Source organism: Callospermophilus lateralis, chromosome 12 (assembly GCF_048772815.1).
Source record: "Callospermophilus lateralis isolate mCalLat2 chromosome 12, mCalLat2.hap1, whole genome shotgun sequence".
In the NCBI taxonomy this organism is placed as follows: domain Eukaryota; kingdom Metazoa; phylum Chordata; class Mammalia; order Rodentia; family Sciuridae; genus Callospermophilus; species Callospermophilus lateralis.
The window spans coordinates 102,475,190-102,497,692 of record NC_135316.1 but is presented as its reverse complement, the minus strand read 5'-3'; the positions used below and the strand labels follow the sequence as shown (position 1 = coordinate 102,497,692).

Below are 22,503 nucleotides of genomic sequence, written 5' to 3'. Positions count from 1 at the left end.
AGGCAGCTATGAACTATTGAGAGCCAGGATGCTCCTGTCTGAATGCTGGCGGGAAGGGGCTCATCAACATTGGGAATTAGCTCATTTTTTATATATTTGGGGAGAAGATGGGCTGGGCACATTGTGGGGGTTCAGGGGCCAGGAATGTCGCCCCAGAGGGGCTTTGTGAAGTGAGGCGAAACAGAGGGATGGAAAGTCTCTCCACACAAAATACCCGCCTCTCTGTATTATTGTTGCCAATTTTGCAAAAGATTTGGAAGTTAGGAATTTAATTTAAATTCCTACAAAAGAAACTGCAAATGTGAATGGCTAAAAAGGAGGGAAATGTAGCCTCAGAGTCACCTCGACTAAGTTCCAGATGTGGTTCTCAAACCCCATAGGCCTCATCTCATGGGGTGGTCCTCCCTGGGTTTAGTGACCCTACCTCGTCTTCTTCTAGATGAGAAAACAGGCAAAGTTAGACTGCTTGTTGGGCTTGCAGAGCTCCATCTCTGCCCCTACGTGACGCTCTTCTCCCCTTCACTGCGAGACTCATCCCATCAGGGGTCGGCCCTGCAGATGTCCAGGTGGAGGGCTGGCAGAAGGCCTGGCTCAGCTGTATGTGGCATCACCAGGGTGCCACTGCCTTACAGGGCCCACTGACCTGTCTGCTTTCACCAAAGCATAGAAGTATGAATTCTGTGCTTTGTGAAACACTGTGTTCCACATCCAAGGCTATGTCGGGGTAGAGCATCGTCCCAACCAATATCATCTCACTGAGATTTGAAAGTTTTTTCCCTAGATCTGCCTTTCTGGAATGACCTGTGAACACACATCTGTTTTCAGGGAGGAACTTCAGTGACCTGCAGGCTACACATGGCTCTCTCTCAGGCTGTAGAGCAAAGTAGACACAAAGGCTTCATCCAAGTCCTGCGCAGTCAGCATTACTCTGTCACCCAAGAACAATGTTTTCTTGTGTGACTGTTTTTTTAAATGGCACTTACTGGGGCCCCACAGACGTGCATGGGTTGGGACACAGAAAAGTCATTGCGTAGAATGCTTCTACCCTCTAAGAAAGGCCCTGGGATCTGCAAACAGCATCTTCTGTCTTGAGCTCAGCCCTGGCACGAATCAAGATTTGCATCAGAGCTTAACTAGAATCCTCTTCACGGTAGGGGAGCTGTGCCTTCTATTTTGTTTTCGTTTGGTTTGGTTTGGCTTTTACTTTATGTTGTCCATATACATTGAATTTCAGAACCCAATGGAGATGGTTGATTGAAATATTCAAACAAGACTATCTCCCCACAGGGAGGTTGAGAGACAATTTCATAAACAGGGGTATAGTGAAGCTGGCTCTTGATATAGGGTCAAGTTTTGATAGGCTGGGGGCATAGGGGATAGCTTGAATAAAGACACGTTTAACAAAGGGCAGATGTGTAAGCAAAGCAGCACCGCAAAGCAGAGGTTCTTTCAGAGCCCCAAACATGTAGGATTTGGAGTCAACTCTACCTTTTCACTAACTGGGCAACAGCAGCAAACTAGATGTGTTCTCAGATCTGGTTTTCCTCATATATTATATTGATGAGGCTGCAGATGGAAATAGATGAAGTGCGTTGAATGTCTGAGGTCAAATAAGCATGTGGTGAACTCCTTTCTCTTTTTTGTATCTAATGAAATATCAACCTGATGTTTTGCTTTTGATCAGTGGTTTCTGTAATTTATTTCCCAGCACATAGAAAAATGGATTAGAGGAATGGATTTCTTCAAGTGTGGTTTCCTAAACATATGTGGTTGTATTTTTTCCACTTACGTAGACACCCATGACTGAACTTTAAAATATAGAAAACATAAACTTTAAAATCTAGAAAAAAAAAACTTAATTTGAAACAGAATTTTGAAATCAAACACATTTCTTCAGCCGGGCCTGATGGCACAAGCCCATTCACTCAGCAACCTGGGAGGCTGAGGCAGGAGGATCACAGGTTTCAAGCTAACCTCAACTACTAAGAGAGACCTTGTCTCAAAATAAAAAAATTAGAAAGGCTGGGGCTGTCGCCCAGTGAGAGAGCCTCTTCAAATATGTTAGTACATGAGAAAAGTCAATAGCTCTCTGCAGAGGTGAGAGTTACAGTTCAACTTTTTCTCATTTTAAGCTACATAGGTTTCAAAACAAAGCCTGTCTTGTCTCCAAGTCAATAAACATAGTACTTTAATTTTATGGTTAACTGTGTATGAATCTGTCAGAAATGGCCTTCACAAAATACCACTTACTGGGTGGTGTAAAACACAGAAATGAATTCTCTCCCAGTTCTGGGGAGCACGAGTCTGAGCACAAGGTGTTATAGGGTTGGCCTCAGAGGCCTCTGGTTTGCAGATGGCCATCTTCTGCCCGTGTCTGCAGGTGATCTTTTCTCTGTGATTGGCTAGGTTCTAACTGCTTCTTCTTATAAGAACATCAGTCATATTGACTCAGGGCCCACATTACAATTATTCAGAGTGGTTTCATGGTGGCATAGACACACATACATATAAAATCACACTCGTCAATTGCACTCCCCAGGCTGCCTCACTCACCCCAACTCTCCTCCCATCCCCTCCCTCTACCTCCTCTGCCCACCCTTCTACTTTCATGATGAACCCCTTTTCCTCTGTTTTTCCACATATGCAAGAAAACACAAAATATTTTCTCTTGGAGTCTTAGCTTATCTCACTCAAAATCATGTTCTCCCACTCCATTCATTTTCCTGAAAATGACATAATTTCCTTCTTCTTTATGATTGGATCAAACGCCATTGTGTAGATATACCTCATTTTCTTTATCCACTCATCTGTTGATGGACAACTGGGCTGATTTCATGACTGACTATGGGGAATTGTTCTGTGATAAACATGAGTATGCATGTACCTGCACAGTGTGCTGACTTTTAATTCTTTGGGAGAAACACCAAGAAGTGTTATAACTAGATCTTATTTTCTATTTTTAGCTTTTTGAGGAACCCCCCTACCAATTTTCATAGTGGACTTATTTACATTCCCACCAAAAATGTGTAATAGTTCCTCCTTCCCAGTCTCACCAGCATTTATTGTTATTTATATTCTTGAAGATTGTCATTCTAACTGAAGTAAGATGGAATCTCAGTGTAGGTTTTTTTTTAATTTTATTTTTTATTTTCCTGATGGCTAAAGATATTGGAGATTTTTTTCGTATAGTTCTAGTCCCTTTGTATTTCCCTTGAAAAGTATCTGCTAGTTCATTTGACCATTTATTGGTTGGATTGTTTGATTTTTTTCAATGTTGAGTGTGGAGATTAATACTTCAACAAATATTTCCTGAATAGAACCCATAGAGCTCAAGAAATAAGAGAACCATTAATACATGTGACGGCATAGAATCAAAAATCTGCACAGCAAAGGAAATAGCAAAGAAACAACCTGACAGAAAATCTTTGCCAGCGACTCTTTCACAGAGGATTAATATCCAGTATATATAAAGAACTCAGACATGCTTAATTACCGTTTAAGAGACCCTATCTCCTCCCACAGTCACATTCTCAAGTATTAGGGTAGGACCTTAACATATGACTTCTGGGGCAACCCAACCTCCCTTTGAAGTTTTCACACCATTCTTCATAAAGAGAAGTGCATCTTTTAGGGAGTGTTGCTGTCCATCAGAAAAGAAGTGGTCTGTTAGTGTTGTCTGCCTCTGCTAATTGGATAATTTGTTCAACTGTGTGAGCACATTTCAGAAAAACCTTGACAAGGATTTAAAGCTCTGTTGTTTTCTACTGATGATCTTAGTTTATCATCAAGCAACAGAGTGAGCTTGGTTGAACATTACTCAATTCAATCTCTTGTGGAAATGACAGTGTGAATCAAGTGGAATCACCCCAAGTCACAGAATTTTAAAACCTACCCCAGTTCTACAGCACAGACTTTAATTTCCGTCTGTATTGCGCATATGTGTACACTCACATGATGTTAACCTTCTCTACCGAAAAATCTCAGGGTTTGGACTTGAAAATTTGGAAATACAATCAGGTATCATTTTTCAAGTTCAAACTAAAATTTAATTTATCAAGCAACTGTTGTGTGAAGAATAATAGTTTAGTCCTCTTTGTAGTTCCTTAATATGTGGTTTCAATAGGCCTTTGTTTGTTTTTGTTTTTGGTAATAGGGCTTGAACCTAGGGGTGCTTTACCACTCAGCCACATTCCTGACCCCTTTTTAAAAATATTTTATTTAGAGACAGGTTCTTGCCAATTTGCTTAGGGCTTTGCTAAGTTGCTGAGGCTGGCTTTGAACTCTCAACCCTCCTGCCTCAACCTCCCAGCTGCTGGAATTATAGGCATGCACCACCATGCCAGGCTCAACAGGCCACTTCTTAATTAAGTCAAAACAGCAAAACATGTTTCTAATGAGCAAACTCCTTGGCATAAACGTCCTGTGTCCCAGAGCTGCACACAGATGGCCATCAGCTTCCCTACCATTATCCTGAAATTCTCCAAACCCATTCATTCCATCAAGACATCTTCAGAAAACACTTTGGACTTCCTCCCATGAATACATTCTCCTACCTGGCAAGCCCCGCTCTCGTTCCGTCATCCACCTCCTGGACACCTCTGCCTCAGCTTGGGAAGGCTTCCACTAGCCACCTGGATCACAATGTCAGCTTTTAGTAGTCATGTCTAGACCATTCATCTTAGAGTTAGCTGTAAAGGATGCCCATCTTCTTCGACCAGTAGCATTATATAAACTAATGTTTAAATATTCTTCAGCTGTTGATTTGTTTTCTATCTAATCCAGATCGATGTCCACATGAAGCTGTAGATTTCTGAAGTATCGATATATCCTGAAGTTCCTAGTAGATCTGGGTCTTAACATCATATCTTAGGAAAATGCTGGAATTAATTGAAAAGTTGTTAACTTGTTTTCATAAACGTGTACTGAAAGATTGGACTGGGATAGAAACCTGGAAAAGTATTAGAATTCCTAAACTCTATTATAAAAGAAAAATGCAGACGTGGCAATACACATGGTTAAGTGGTGTTTCAGAATGCTGGGCTTCAGAGTTTTGCTTTCCATTTCCTCTTGACATCTTTCAACCTTTGAAACAAGGCTCTCCTCCCCGAGGTGTAGCTGCAGACCTTGTGTCCCCTGTTGGCTGCTCCAGGCATCCCTGGCCTTGTGGCTTCTCCAGAATTCTGATTTTTTTTTTGAGACCTGTGTCAGATCAGTTATAGATCAGAGAGCTTTCTGGTAAAGGGAAACTTTATGCACTGAACCTAGCAAAGTGGACAGATGTAAAAGTATAGAAGCCCCTAGAGATGAGAAACTAGCGACCTGCACCACTTCTAGAGATGTGTACTGAAGTGCATTTGTATGCAGTCTTTACCAGCACTTCCTCCCTTTTTAGAAATAATAATAATAATAAAAAAGCAGGAATCCAATGCTAAAGATACGGACTCTAAATCCAACATAAGCCAAGAAAATCAAAACATACAACTCCAATATTTGTCAGAAGAGATGGGCCAAAAGCAGGAGGATTAGCTCCCCTACTTCTCTTCCTCCTTCCCACCTGGGCCTGAGAACATATCCAAACAGCTAAATTGTTGACCAAATTAGCATACTGTGGCTCTGTAAACACAGAGGAGGCAAACATTTGAAATACACAATGGAAACAGAAAAATGTTGAATGCCCAAAAATAAAAAAACTTGAATACATATATGAATGCAAAATTTTTCCCAGTTTTGAGTAAATATAACTCCCTTCAAAGTAGGTCTATCTTGTCTACAGCTCCGCAACTCACAGTTTGCTTTAAGAGGAATCAACACATTCTCAAACTTTCAGCTGCAACAGATTTCTGTATTGTAAGATTTTTACTCTAATAAGGAACATCTATCTGTTTTCCTTGAACAGTTTAAAAAGTTCCCTCTTTCTCATTTACTAACTACTCATGGCCTATTCCCTAGGAAGAGGACAGTTCATGGTTCAGCAATGTAGAGGGGGACAGGGAAGGAGAGGTGCTAAGTACTTCTTAGAGGTGCTAAGTCCATGGTTAATGGACTTCCACTTCTTAAATAAAGGTGGCTCTTATTTGTTTTGCATTTTCCAGTAAATAGCTTTTTCAAACCAAGGCTGAAATGAGAGTGTGCAAGTCAATGATTCCATCCCAACTCTTAATAAGTGACCACCCAACCTCTTGAGTACCTTCAAGCCCAGCAAGTTGGCTCTTTCTTTCACGGGACAGCCAAGAGTGTTGGAAATTTATCCAACCTTACTGAGTCATTTGCTCCTGTATTTATCCTGTATTTCTTGAGTGCCCGCGGTATGACATGCTCTTAGGTTCTAAGCACCTGGAAGCTAGCAGTGACCAAAGAGATAACAATCACTGCCCTTGTTTATGTTCAATCTGAATGTCACTCTGCTTCTTTGTCCTAATTCTGTCTTCTGAAGCAACACTGAATAATTCTACTCGCTCTTTTCATGACAGCCCCACAAATGTCCAAAGATGATATTTTGGCATCTTCAAATTAAACATTCTCTAATACAATTTTTCCAAGGCCCGTCATGTCAATCACTCTCCTCTCATCTGTCAGCATCTCTCACTGTGTGCTTCCACTCATCATGTGTGGCCTGAGAACACTGGGTCCCCTCCCTGGGAGGCCAGACCACTGGAATTTAATAACAGCTCCAACCTTGCCTTACTATGTTGGTCTTGGACAAGTCACATAGTGGTGCTGTTCTGCAGTTTCCTCCTCTATAAGGTGAGGCCAACCATGGCACCTTCCTCAAAACGTTGCTCTGAGGATGAAATAAATTAGTAGAAATAAAACAGTAGTCTCTGGCCTAAAGTGTGTGCTCAGGAAACGATAGCTTTTATTCTTATTGCTGTTGTAATTAATTTTGGATATTATCCTTCTACTTTTGCATCTGGATTGTTTTAGGACCCACGTTGTACTGTTGGCTTATCAAGGCTAAGGAAAATTAGAGTAATTGGCTTCGGCTTTGAGTTCCTCTCAATTTACAGCAAACAGCCTGAAAAAAGTAGATGCTCAGTACTTGTCTGCTAAATGACACCTGGAGATAGAGCATGGGAGGACTCTTTCTCTTAGCTTCCAATGTGAATGGATTTATTCCTTTAGCTGTATTGTAGAATTTTAGTGATTGATGTACTATAAAGGGAATTGTTGTAAAGTGCTATTCATTTTGAGCCTTAGTAAATAAAAATGGTGGAGTGGCACTTCTGCATGATGGGATATGCAGAAGTCTTGGGTTTTCAATATGTTTATAGCTCAGTATCATCCTTCATAGAATGCTTGTATTGAGTTCCAGGAAGTTTTTACTCTTTATAGCCAATGGTTTAGTGTTTTACTTCTTTTGTTGAAAGTGTCTACATCTACTTCCTCAAGTATATATCTCTGAATAACTTCTCCTTTCCACTCCTTACCTTGCTATTCTGGTAGCTCTATAGGGAGTGGCATTGATTAACAAGAGAGTTTCCATCACTGCTCTCTCCTGGAGCAGCCAGGAGGGGGACATCTGGGAGAAGAGCTTAACTGGGAACAGGCCTCACATACCTTCCTTACAAGGAAGGACCATTGAAATACTCATGAGTACGCTTCCAGTTTCCCATAGAGTCAACTCTACCCATTGACCAGGGGTCACTGAGTAGTCCTACCTATGAACAGGCCAAAGGAGGTCTGTACCACCTCCAAAATAGTTTCTCAAACTCAGGAGCTTCAACTTTGGAGGTAGTTATTGGGTTTTGTCATGTGCAGTTATATTTTTGAGTTCATCTACTGAACTGCTTATTTACTTAGCAAAATATATTTAGAGATATGCTTCCTGGCCCTAAAACAAAATGTAAACTGGGCACAGTGGCACATACCTGTAATCCCAGCAGCTTGGGAGGCTGAGGTAGTAGGGTTGACAAGATCAAGCCCAGTCTCAGCAACTTAGTGAGACCCTAAGCAACTTAGAAATATTCTGTGTCAAAATAAAAAATTTAAGACAAACCAAACAGACTGGAGCTGTAGCTCACTGGTTGAAGACCCCAGGGTCCAATTACTGACACCCCTAAAATCAAGTAAATAAACAAGTGAATAAAAATAAGTTCTGAAAACACCCTTTTCTCATGTTTTTTCAAGTTTACTGTTCTACTCTGGAACTTAAGAAATCTAACAAAACTAAATGTCTGCTGTAATTCTTATTTTCATAGTTAATGCAGTATCCTGATTGCAGCATAACTTTCACAAAAACAGCTTTTGCTACAGACTTTTATTAAATAATAATATACTTTAATTTTAATGGGTGCCCCCGATTCTTTAATATCACACTTTTTGTCATGCTGATCCTGTATTTCAAACAATGTTAACAGCGGGACTGAAAATTAAAATGGTCTGCTCTAGGTCTGACTGGCTGTGAAAATTCCATGAATGAGTCAAAGAACTATTGTTTTTCAGCCTCCTTCAGTTTAGGGAGTCCCATTTGTAGTTTCTGAAAGAAGTGAATCACACTGTGTAGTAATTCAGTTGAGGGTAGTAAGTTTACATACTAAATTTAATATATAGTATCTCAAACCTTGGGCTTTTTTCTATATCCTTACTGATTTTGTATTTAATAAATAAATAAATTTTGAAAGTAGGAGTTGGGATTTTTGACCTCAATGATAGATTTTTCTACTTCCCCTTGAAGTTCTGTCGAGCCATGTGTTCAAAGCTATCAGTAGATGAAGAGAGTCAGGATTGGTATGCACTCTTCAAGGATCAACTTCTTCATCAATATGAATTTCTCCTCCCCTTTTACCCACTGGAAAAGTCTTTATTTTGAAAGCTTGTTTTGTTCTTTAGAAACATAGTTTGACTCTCATTAGCATGGTATATTGTTTTCTATCCTTTAAAAAGTATAATTCCCGAAGTTCTGACACATATGCGTGTGTATATGGTCATGATAGTCATGTGCCACATAATCTTGATTGATGGGCCATGTCTCAGATGATGGCCCCACAGGAGAATATCACTGAATGACAGTTTCACATCTCATTTCATGTAAGTGCAGTCTTTGATGTTCACACAATGACGAAATCACCTGAAATGCACATCTGAGAGCATATATCATTTAATGACCCATGGATCTGTCCAGAAATGTATGTACAAGCATGTGTGGATATGACTCTTGCACCATGTGCAAAATTCCAAATAGGTCCACCACCCCAGAAGTCTCCCCAAGCCCTTTGTGCCCCTTGGTCTTTCAACTGTCTGCTCTCTGTCCTTCACCAATCTCTGGTTTCCATCTCAGAGAATATTATGTAAACGGAATCACGAAGTAGGTGTGATGCTATCTAGCATGATTAGTTCTTAATTTCCTTCATTTTGTTGCATCTATAGATGGTTCATTCCTTCTTGGCTGAGTAGTGCTTCATGGTCTGTATAGACCAGTTTCTTTACCCATTCATCTGTTGATGAATCTTTGGGGCTATTTGAATAAAGCAGCTATAATCATCCATGCATGTGGTTTTAGAGAGACATGATTTTATTTATTTATATTGGCTAAATATCTAGGAGTAGAATGGCTGGATCCTGTGGTAGAATATTGTTAAACTTTTTAGGAATCTACAAACTGTTTACTGAAGCAATTGAAATACCTTATACCCCACTGCAGTGTATGAGACCTCCAGTTCACCTGCATCCTTGCCAAGAACCATTCCTCTTAATCTTCATCATTCAAATATGTGTAAGAATTGTAGTATTAGTTTTCATTCCCCTAATGGTTAGTGATATTGAGTTTTTAATGCACTACTTTGTCATACATCTATATTCTCTGGGAAAATTTCTGCATAAATATTTGACATTTTTCTAATTGTGGCCTCTGTTTTCTTATTATTGAATTTTAAGTCTATATATTTGAGGATATAAACTTTATTCAGATATAAAATATGCTAATACCTTCACTTGGTCTGTGTTTTGGATTTATATTCTCTTCTCTTTTTGAAGAGAAGTTTTGAATTTTTAGGAAGGTCAATTTATTAATATATTCTTTAATGGACCATGTTTTTGGTGTCCTATCTAAGAAATAGAACAGGTTATACAATTCCAGAATCCTAGGGAAGAATAAAAATACTGGTCCTGTTATTGAAAAATGATTTAGAATTTCTAGAGTATTAACCAAGTGTGTATGGACATTACATATTTCAGTATAGATTGCAGGTTTACATTTGTCTTCTCCTGATATTCACACCATCACCTATACATTTTACACATGTTATAAATCTCACTTTAGGTTGCTATTAATTTTGCTTAAATAGTCAATTTTTAAAGAGATGTAAAAAACAAGAAAAATATGTATCTATTGACATGTGATTTTTCATCTCTAGTGCTTTTCATCTCCAATGTTTTTAGTTTAGATTCACATCTCTATATATCATGTCCTTGTTCCTAAAGGACTTCCTTCAATATTTCCTGTACTGAAGGGTTTATGATGAAAAATTCTGCTCTATCTGAAACATCTTTATGGGACCTTTGGTTTTGAATGACATTTTCTTTATTTTATTTTATTGATTTTTTTTAAAAAATGAGAGTGGAATGCATTACAATTCTTATTACACATATACAGCACAAATTTTCGTATCTCTGGTGGTATATAAAGTATGTTCACACCAATTCGTGTCTTCATACATGTACTTTGGATAACGATGTTGATCACATTCCACCATCCTTGCTAACCCCCTGCCCCCTCCCTTTCCCTCCCACCCCTCTGCCCTTGAATGACATTTTAATTGGTCTAGAAATTTGTTGTGACTTTTTTTTCTTTCAGTATACTAAAGTTTGCTCCTTCATCATCTTGCTTGAATTTTTAGAAACAAGAACTTAACTGCTAACTTCCTCATCTTTATTCCTCTGTGAGCAAAATCACTTTTCCCCTTCCTGGGGGTCAGGGAAGAAGCAAATTGCCTGTTTAACATGGGTTTTGAAAACTTTGATTATTATGTGTCTTGTGTCATTTTCCTTCATGTTTTTTATTCTTGTGTTTATTGAGTTTGATTCTTTAGGCTAATCGTTCTAATCATTTGAAATGATTCCAGCCATCGTTTCTTCAATTATTTTCTTCTTTCTTGGCTCTCCATATTACTATCTGTAAATTCTAATTAAGTATATCCACCTACTCGAAGTTACCCCAAAGCTCCCTGAGGAGCTTGATTTCTTTATTCTTTTTCCCTGCGTTTCATTTGAAATCATTTCTTCTTCTGTGTTTTCAAGTTCACTGTTCCTTTTATGCAATTAATAATCTACCATTAATCTCATCTAATGTATTTATTAATATCCAAATTGCTGTTTTTATCTCTAAAAACTCTTTTCCGGGCCAACTGTATGTCCTCTAAATCTGTACTTATTTTTTTAAAGTATGGAATATAGGTTTAATAACTGTTTGAATGTTAACATTCTAACACCTGGATTGGTTCTGGGTCATTTTTTTTAATTTTTAAAATTTGTTTTAATTAGTTATATATGACAGTAGAATGCATTTATGCACTTTGATATATCATACATAGATGGGATATAATTTCTCATTTTTCTGAGTGTACATGGTGCAGGATCGTATTGGTCATGCTGTCACATATATACATACAGTAATAATGTCTGTTTCATTCTACTGTCTTTCCTATCCCCACATCCCCTTCCCTCCCCTCCCATCACTTCCCTCTACCTAATCTAAGGTAACACTATTCTTCCCTAGTGACCCCACCTTATTGTGAATTAACATCTGCATATTAGTTTTGATTTCCTAATTTTATTCCTTGCTATGGGTCATTATCTCCTTGCTTCCTTACATTTTTAGTAACTTTTCTATTGGATTCAAAATATTTTGAATTCTATCTTTGTAGGTGCTGAGTACTTTGGTATCTCTCTAAATATGTTTGTGATTCTCTATGTCATTACTTGGGAACAATGACCTCTTTCTAGGTCTCATTTTCAAAATTTGGTAGGTGAAACAAACACAAGACCTTAGACCAAGGCTGATTTCCTCCTACTACTGAGGCAAGATCCCTATTTGTCTTCTGTTCAATGCTTCATGAATTGGGATTGTTTTGTCAACCTGACCAGTTTCCAGTCTTATGTGTATCTGAGGCATACCCATAAAACTCTTGGATCATTCTTCTCCCAAGCAGGAGTTTTCTCACAGGAGTTGATGATCAGTATTGGCTGAATACTCATGAGGACCCTCTGCAGATCTCAGAAATTCTCTTCAGTGTTCTGTAAACTACCTTCATTTTCCCAGATGCTCGGCTTCAAGTGGTTAATGTAGAGAGTCCACCAGACTCCCCCTGACTGTTGCCTCCTTTCACCACGCACTGAAGTCTCTCGTAAGGCTTTACATTCACACATAAGGGGGATTCTACCTCTTTGGCTTCCCCGTCTCTCGGAGGCTGCTGTTTTCCATTTCTGATGTTCGGAGTCGTGCAGTATTCAATTTGTTGTTTGTGTTGTTAGGTGTAAGAGGTGGTTTCTGACCCCTGCTAGTACATGATCTAAAGCTACTTAGTCTTTTAAAGAAAATGCAGTTATTATATTCTCTAAGATGTGGTAATGGCTCCTGTAACATTCACATTCTTTTTCTGTTATGTTCCCAGTACTGAAATTTATTCATTTGCCATTTGACTAAAACTATTCACAAATACCATTAGTGCTCTTACACTTTTGTTTCTGGAGCCATTCAGGTGCATATGACTAGCATCAAACTTTAGGAAGATGATGGCAGGAGACAGGATTAGTATTCATCCCATATAATTGCATCTTGTATTTGTTTTTGTCAATTTTTTCATCAACTGTGACCAAAAGACCTAACATTAACAGCCAAAGAGTAGAAATCTTTTATTTTGGCTCCTGGCTTTGAAGGTGTAGTCCATGGTCCATGGACTCCATAGCCTTGGGCCCCGGGTGAGGCAGAACATCATGGAGGGAGATCCCCGAGGAAATCTGCTCAGAACATGGCAGCCAGGAAGCTGTAAGAGCTCTGCTCACCAGGGACAAAACATAAACCCCAAAGCTCTGCTCCCCAGAGACCTACTTCCTTCAGCCACAGCCTACCTGCCTATAATTACTGCCCACTTAATCCATGTCAGTGGATTAATTCTTTGATCAGGTTATACCTCTTGCAATTGAATCATTTCATCTCTGAACATTCTTGCATTTTCTCAAACATGAGCTTTTGGGGGACACCTCATATCTAAACTATAACTGTATTATAAAGGATATAAAGTGTCTTTTGTGTTGAGCAGCATGAAAGAAGAAGACCATCTGTTAATGGATGTAATTTTGGCTACTCATATGGCAAAGTTAAACCTTTTCCCTTTCTGCTCTGTGTGTATGTGCGTTTGATTACAATGACAAGGTACTGTTATTTAAACACAACTTCTGAGGATTTCAAAATGGTACAGTTTCCTTCCAGGATAGGTCTTTCCAAAGGAAGTCTGCAGCATTATTAACACAGTGGTTTTCTTGAAACAACATCTTATAAAGAGGAAATAGAAGGAGGTCATTAAATGTTGAGTGGCTGTCTGAATAAGCATGGAATATTCTGGTTAATTTAACCAGGAACATTTATTAGTATATGCTGATGGAAAAATATTGATAAGAATTTGAACATTTCATTTTCCCATCTGAAAATAAAATACCAAAATATATAGTGAGAGTTTTAAAAAAAGCCTTTGAATAGCAATTAAACTTAAGTGTCTCACATTCTACTCACATAACAATAGCATTTGAAAATTTAAACAAAATGCCTAGCTATTGGCTTGACCATCTAGGAAATATCTATGGTCTCAGGTAGCTGGCAGCGTACTCTTTCCTAATATATATGCTAGGATAAAAACGAACATATTAAAGTCCCTCAAAGCAATCAAGCCTTTTAGAATTTGGTGTCACTGACATATTAACAAGGAATCTGAAGATGAATGCTGTGCTTGTATTTGTGAATGCTGCGGACACTCACTAAGCGGCACATCAGCACAGTGAAGGAGACAGAGCAGAGCACCTCTGGGCATTGGCACTTGTGTGTTCTGGAGAGAAGCAAATAGAGTCACTCATCCTCCAGGACTCCCCTGTGTAGCAGATAATCAGGAAAGCTTTCTCTAGATGTCATCGTAATAGTGGGTTGACTTGAACCCCAAATGTTGCCCCAGAAGAACATGTTTTTTTGACTTAAATATACACAAGAATTTTGTGTATTGTCATCTTTGTAAATATATAATTAATATTTTTAAATTTTTTTTTCTGAACTCAGAGCTGCTTTCCCACTGAGCTAAATCCTCAGTCCTTTTTATTTTCTTATTTTCTTATTTGCTTAGTTGCTGAGTATATTGCTAAATTGCTGAGACTGACCTTGAACTTGCAATCCTCCTGTCTCCGCCTCCCCACTTTGCTGGGATTACAGGCATGTGCCATAGTGCCTAGCCTATAATTAATATTTATGATTTAATTTTTAATTAATTACAATTTAGAAGGAATAAATTAGTGGACCAAATCACAAAACATCATATGACACAATTATTCATCTTTGTTAGTAGTTAACAAATAAGGTAGATCAATAGATCCAATATTTTGGCTCTTTTGGCCAATTCTGTATTCTGTTAGGGGCATAGAAGTTCTAATAAGTCTCTAATGGGCTAAGGTATACTAGATAAACTAGAAACTCTTGATAAGATATATTTTTTGGAAAAGGATGTTATTTTAGCTAAGCACCAAAGATTTCCTTCCCTCTGGAACTTTTAGACATTGGATATTTGAAGAGCTAGTTCGAGTTCAATTCTGAAATCCTTAAATATCACTGTTGGGTCTCTCCTTGGAGCTGAGGGCCAGATGTTAAGCAAGATTCTTGCTACCTACATTCCATTAATGATCTCTCAAACATTTTCTCCTGCAAGGGGTTTTACCCACAGTAAGTATCTTAATATACCTTAACAAGAGGGAATTTATTGACCACAATAGTTTTTGGGGGAAAAAAGTCTAAAGTTACTGGCATTTCCATCTATTCTCATTCTTAAATAATAAGATAGCAAAATAACACATTTTGCCTTGAAAGCCACTTTTAAAAGAAATTCTTTTAAAAACAGAAAGTGGGTTCCTATACTGATAGATACTTATGAAGCATCTGTTTTGTGACAATCATAGTGACTGATTATTTTGAGTGATATAGGATGCAAATTATGGAGGGATTTATAATATTTATAATATTTAAATATAATATAATATTTATAACAATGGCCTCAAAGCTCACAAATTTAACATCTAACTTAAAGACACTGTATTAGTTCTCTTCTTCTCCACTTAATAGATAGTATAGGGATGGAGAAGTGTGAAACCTTCCTTATCTACCATAAGGGTCATGGCCAAAATGCCTATAACAAAAGATAGGTTAACAAGAAAAAAGCACAACACATTACTTAATCAGAATTTATCATGGTATGGGAGCCTTCAGAAATGAAGACCCAGAGATCTGGGGAAAACTATTCTTATGTTCCATGAGGATTAGACAGCTGTGTACAGATGTGACTTGAGCTGAAGGCAGTAGGCTTGGGGTGGGGAGACCCAGGACAACCTCTCTGTTCAGGGTCTTCTCGGCCTCTCTGCATCATTCCTGTCTTCTGGGCAAGGGGGCAGAACCCCTCTGGAATGAAGATCTTTAAGAGAGAGGGGAGAGTGTGACCTTTTTATGTTTTATAGCATGCCCTGGGGCAGAGGGATTTTAGTTCCTGGGACCCACCTTGAGAAAGAGAAAGTCTAGTTTGCATGATTCACTCTGAGGGAGGAAAAGGGGTAGGAGACCAAAGAAAGGGTGAGAGTAGGTTAGAGAGATCTTGTTTCTGAGACTTCCAGTCTCCTTTAGTTCAACATACTCAGCCTGTCAGAGTGCCATGAGGTTTTGGTTTCTGAGCCCCAACAACAGCAAGCTATTTGAGAGCAAGAATTAGTTTTTATATAGTATTCTACCCCTAGTGCTACAAGTGTAGGGTTCTGATAGGCGGAGAAGGGTGGGGGGCCCTGCTAGCCACGGAAGCAGCAGTTGGATTTGAGCACAGGGAACTGTACATTGGAGGCTGCATGTTGGGTGACTCCCCTGAGATGACTGGAGCAAGACTCCTAGAGGAAGAGGGCTCTCCAGGTCACCCTGACCCTCATCCTAAGGAGTGACACAGAGATTGTGCCATTTTCCTGTGACTTTAGTTTTCATTTTCATTAGTGTCCTTACCCCACCCTTTTTTTTCTCAGCCCTTCAGAAAAGTTCCTGGATGTGGTTTATTTTTGTGGTTGGATTATATGATAATTTATAGCTTTGGGCAAGCTATTCACAATACTATTTTCTGCTATGAGGGGTGCCGAAATCTAATTAGATCTGCCACATTTCCCCCACAGATGATAGAGTCTTAACATTGTTTTTACCCTGTTACAAAAAAACAAAAGTGTACATTTAATAGAAGAGTAACATTTAAGAACCTACACTGATACCCAGTTAGTACCAAGAATTATGTATACATAAGCACAGTATCTATGATGTACCATATTAATGTATTTTCTATAATATATATATATATATATATATATATATATATATCACATTGTACATATTTCAGTTTAAGTAATGAATGACTAAAATGTGCACATCACTTGGTGCTTCTTCCAGATTTCTCTTTTGCAAATCTGCACATTGCATGAAAACAATTTATGACAGTGATGGATTTAATTTAACTCACTTCTGGGACAGTGATTGTTTTAATTGAAAACGTTGGATGTTTTCCCTGTGTATCTGAAGGCAGTTGGACTGATTTACATTTTTTTTCAGTTCTGAGAGTTGAGGGTAATATATTATGAATCATCTTTTTTTTTCTTGATATGAATGCACACTCACTTTCATTATTTCTATTTTAATTAATAGCAGAGAGCATAGTTGGTACAGAATTTCATGCAAGGCGTATCTTCAAGACATTTTTTAGGGGAATGAATTGGCACAGTAAATAGAAAATAAAAGACAAAACTGGAGGGAAAAGAGAACTAAGACAAAGAGGAGAGGCTGAATTTTTGTATTTTCTTAAGTAGAGCACAGATTGTGAATACATAAGCTGTTTTGGAAGAGAAGAGAGAATGCTAGTGATTTCATGAGTTGAATACATTTTGCATTTTCTACATGGGTCAGTGTAGGACTGAAGACATTAATTCATCTTTTAGTTATGAATTAGGGACCTGAATTGTACATCAGCATTGAGAATAAAGCATTTGTTCTTGCAGGATTTCTATTAAATTTAACTTGAATAAATCATACAAGCCTCTTTACCCCAGCAGTTTAATGAAAAATGTGAGCATGTGCCTGGATGTGAGTTTGCTTCACACTTGTCACATTTCCACTGTTTCATATCTCAAGGCATAGTGTTCATTTAGGGCAAGGATCTGTCATCATATACATATTGATTGCCTTAACATGTTCAGGCTCTTTTGGCTGACTTCATGCTCGATCTGAATAGATCATTATTTTTTTGTTAGTTGTTTGTTGTGTATTTGGTTTAACTACATAAACCAGAGGGGAAAATGTCCTCTTTGCTATTTGCGTGGTTTGCTTTTGCTAATTTTAGAAGCATCACCTTCAATCCATTTTATCTCTGTGGGATACGTTTCTCTTAAACTGTCCTACCTTTAAAATTAGGAAGCATAACTTATTAATGCACTTACCAGGAGCCCATAAACTTCAAGAGATGGCAAAGTACCCATTGGAGACATGACGGAAGGCCAGTGTCCCTAAGCAGCCCCTCAGAATTACAGGATGATCCAACCTGTCTCAGGTACTTTAAAGGACCTGATGTATCATGTGACCACCTGAAGAAACCCATGTCATTTCATGCATTAAGTAATTAGCAAAGCTTAACCTTGTGCTCATTTTTTGGAGCTGATAAACCAGCAGGAATTTTCTGTTGTATTTTCACATTGCGCAATGGCCCTCCTTGCCCACCGCTTGGACACCATTTCTTCTGAGGAATCTGCTTCAGTGACGGTTGCTCTTGTGGGTCCTGTTTGTGCAGGCAATTGTGTGAGATCCTCTTTGTCCCTTTTTGACAATTTTTCTCTCACAGGGACATAAAATAACATGTCAGTGAGTTGTCCAGCATATGTTATGCTGAAATTGAGGCTTTCTGTGGAGTGAGAGAGCGAGGGCTGCATCTTTGTGGTCACAGTAGCTCTAGGAACTTGATTATACCTTTGCCTGTGGCACATAACTCATGTGGCTATTTTCTCCATAAACTGTGCATAAAAATAGACTAATAAATGGAACCCTTGGAAATTGAACCAGTCGCTATAGCTGTAGTATGTACTTTTGGTTATTCACGTGTATCACTGCAATGCTAATAGTACATATGAAATGCTATTTTCATTCATTCTTCATCCAAGTCATTAATGGGTTTTTATTAAAACCTCTGCATTTTCATTGGAAAATTAATATGCCCTCACAATAGAAAAATTAGCAAATAATAAAATGTTGAAAATTAAATATTCCAATTACCATAAAATACAATATACTTATCATTTTGTTGTATTCTTGCTCATATGCTTTGTACAGTACTTTTACACTGTCATGCTCAGGTTATGTACACTTAGGTTTTACACACAGCTTTATGATACTTGGGATTTATGTTTAAGTTAGAGGTCTGGAAAGTGCAGCTCCCTGGTCAAAGTTGTGGATTGTTTTAAGGTTTTGTTGTAATTGCCATCTAGGGTTTTCATGTTATTGTGGTTTTCACTCTTACCAGCAATGTATGAATTACTGGATATTTTATTACCCCCTTGGTAGCATTCATTTAACAAATATTTAATGCACAGTTCCTATTCATTCAGACCCTGGAGATGTAATGATGAAAAACATTCCACATTTCAACTTTCTCCATGAAATTTACACTCCAGTTTGTGAGGCAGCTGTTAACCATACAAGTGTACAAATAGGTATTATGATCACGAGTTGTAAAGCAAAATACATCTGTTCAATAGCAGAGATGGGTACATGGAGGTAAACTGTTTGCTTTCTGTACTTGTGAATGTACTTAGAAGGTTTCAAAGTTAAATATTTTTTGATGTGTAAAAAATAAGTTAAACTTATGATGAACTGGCCATAAAAGCACCCAGCGGAAGAATATGCCCTTGTCAGAGGGGTCACAACATGTCTCCGGGGAAGTGAAGTATTGCACCTAGACTTGGATAAGAGGAAAAGGAGTTTACTGGGGAAAGGTGCATGCCGGGGGGGTGCTGGCCTGCACAGGAGTTCAAGGAACAGGATCAATGGAATGCTTGCAGGCAACCCACAGGGACCCAGGTGAGGCTTCAAGGAGGGGATGGGTGTGGCAGTCAGAGACCAGGCCAGCAGAAAAGATGGGGCCTGATGGCTGGGGGACATCTGCATGAGTCACGGGCAGTGAAGAGTCACTGTGTATTTCCAGATCTGATGGAGCACAATAGGCAGGTGCAGGTGGGAACAGCACCACAGAGAGGTAATGAGAGGCTGGCCCTGAGGATAGGAAAATAGAGAAGAGGGAGGGATACTGTAAGAAGCATCTGTAGGAGACAGCAGCTCATCAGGTGGGGTTGAAAACAAGCATTACCTTCAAGGGACTGACACTGTTAACATAAATAGTAAGATCAGGAGTAGAGATAGTCTTGGCTGGAGGTGGTGGAAGGGGGAGAGTGCAGATGGTAGTGGAGGAAGCTTTAAACTTACAGTAATCAAGCTTCAGTTTTGGTGAGGGTTTCATGGGATGCAGATTTATTGGTAATGCAGCCAATGACAAAGTGGAGGGGACCTGATTTTTAGGAACTTTAATCCTTTTTAATCTGTGCACTATGATTTTATATCCCACATTCACCTCTGGGTATGTAGGATTGGAGTACAGGCATGGCTATGGCTCTCTTTGAAATAATGGAGTTTCTGCTTTACTTATTTTGTTTTTATTCTTTAAATTTATTTCAGCAGATTGGCTTCCATTTATTTTAGGTTATTAAGAGGTTTTGATTTAATCCTTCAGTCTGTGGAGGCCACATTCTGTGGGCAGGGCCTAGAGGTGAGTGTTCACGTTCACCCTCCAGCCCAGCTCTTCTGAGTGCTGTGCCCTTTGTCTGATTACTTAATTTCTCATTCTCAGAGTCGCCTTCCTATCAAGTGGAGGTGTGGTGAGGATTCCATGAGTTAACCATGGAATATTCTTAGAACAATGTCTGACCCCTGAAAAGAACTCAATGTTGTTGTGATTTTTAAAAACAAAAATTCGAAGCTTAGTGGAACTAGATATGTCAAAATTAATTTGCTTTTTTCATGTAATTAAAGGAAGGCTCAAAACACTTTTGCTTTATTTTTAGTCCCTTAACAAATGAGGCCTGGCCCAAACGTGCTCTCTGTGTAACGTAAGGAATCTATGAGCAGGTCTGCATCTTCTTTCTGCCTAGCCTGATCAGTAACTCTGGAAGACTTATGAGCAAAAATATAGGATTATTTAAAAATAAGTGATGTCAGAACATAAAGGTTCAACAGAAAAATCATCAGCCTCTTAAATCCTCTGTGTTCCATGGCTATCAAGAAATTCTCCCCTACCTTTTTACTTTTGATCTCTTTCTTGCTACCTATTTTCAGAAAAGACAATAAATAAGACAAAGCAAAAATCAGAAAAGAAGTCTTCAGTAGACAGAGTTTATAGCCACTCAAATCCGGCTGGGTAAGGTGCAGTAGTAACAATTTTTCACTAATGTACATGTTAGAATTAAGTGATTTTGAAGTTATATAGCACAGAATGAGGAACACATGTAACTCAAACCTATTACACACTTAGGTATTTTCTTTTATCACCCTAGTCTTAAAAGCATCTATATCCTGACATGTGTGTTCAGATTGCTGTATGGTGCTGCTTGAGCATTATTTTCCGGAAGGTTCTTTCCAATTTCATATGATCAATGAAGCAAATGTGTATCATGCATAGAAACAGTTATTGGATTGTGTTTCATTTCCCAAAGACTCACCAAAGCCTGAGGCTATTCTATTTGGGGGCAGCTATGCTTTTTTTTTTTTTTTTTTTTTGCATGTATATTGCTGGTGTCCCCTTGTTGTGTGTCTGCTGCTTCTCTGTGGATCACAAGAGGCTGGTTTCACCCTTCAGGAGTGTCCTGCTGTTTGACAGTACGATCACATTTGCATATCCCATCTAGCTATTGTGGAGAGAAGCCAGTTGCTATGGTGAGGATTATGATGTCCCACACCAAATCTAGTCCTGAGATGGGGACAGCCTTTGAAAAACCACATGCAAATATTTATTCTCAAAGATACAGTGGCCCTTTGGGAAGCACTGGATTACTAGCCTGGTTACTTTTTCTGTGAATCATCAAATGAGAAGTTCAAGACTTGTGATTTCCCTTTTTGTGAATCTAAATTTCCACTGCCCTCTACAAAACTGTATCTTTTGATCAAGAGTCAGATTCTGTTTTGTATAATTTTACTGTCACTTTTGGTTAGGTAAATAGATAGGCTTATCTGTCTAATTTGTCCAGAATATTGCTGTAGCGCTGACCTCCCTGTGTAGGTTGGTGCAGTTGGTTTTGTATTTTTTTGGTGTGTGTGTGTGTTTGGTGCTGGGAATTGAACCAGGGAGCTTCCCATGATAAGCACCTGCTCTGTCAAGGAGCCACACCTGCCCTCCCACGTAGCTTTGCTTGTGCTTCATCTCAGTTTACAGGTACAGTGTTCCATTCTCCTTTGCAAGTGCCTGGCCACCACAGATCCCTCCAGGCATGGAGGGCAACCCTGGATAAAAGGGGATGTTCTCTAAACTGGGACTTTTTCTAAGAATGTGTATTAAGCGTTAGCATAAATTTTTAAAAGAAGACAGGTTTATCACATTTGGGGACTATTTGTCATTTTAAGTAAAAGGAAAACTCCATTTAAAAGCCTTTTAAAAAGTTTCTTAGAGTTACAGCTTTGCAAAATCCCTGCCATCTTGAATGATAACATTAAGTTACGTTGTAATTTAAAGCAATAATTAAACTAATACCTTCATTAGTTTAATAGTTTAAGGAATAAATTCAACCCAAATATATTAGTTTCATAAAATGCCTATTTTCTGGGGCTTACTACAGTATTTTCTTTACCTTCTATGATTCATACTTCTGAGACATAGAATAAATATGCTACTGCTATATAGAATGTCCTGTTATTTCTGAAAAAGAAACAGAAAACAGTCTCCCTTGCCACATGGTGAGGCTCATGACCCTCTGTTTGCCTTTCAGATCCCCAGCTCAAGGGTATAGTGACCAGGTTGTATTGCAGGCAAGGCTACTACTTGCAAATGCACCCCGATGGAGCTCTCGACGGAACCAAGGACGACAGCACTAATTCTAGTAAGTGACCACACAGGCCACCAGCCAGCACGGTTGGGAGAAGATGCACAGCTGCTTCCGTGACATTTTAGAGCTTCCTTTGCAAAAGTTTGGTTAGTTGGTTCAGTTTTACAA

At 38.7% G+C, this 22,503-nt stretch overlaps 1 protein-coding gene across 2 annotated transcripts in view; it reads left to right on the top strand.

The window, feature by feature from the left end:
• Fgf14 (fibroblast growth factor 14) overlaps positions 1 to 22,503 on the top strand; it is a 624,212-nt gene that overhangs the window by 439,694 nt on the left and 162,015 nt on the right. For both annotated transcript variants that reach the window (XM_076872331.1, XM_076872332.1), the window contains exon 2: positions 22,279 to 22,389. In XM_076872331.1, the coding sequence (XP_076728446.1) occupies positions 22,279 to 22,389 (111 nt within the window). The remainder of the gene's footprint in view (positions 1 to 22,278; positions 22,390 to 22,503) is intronic.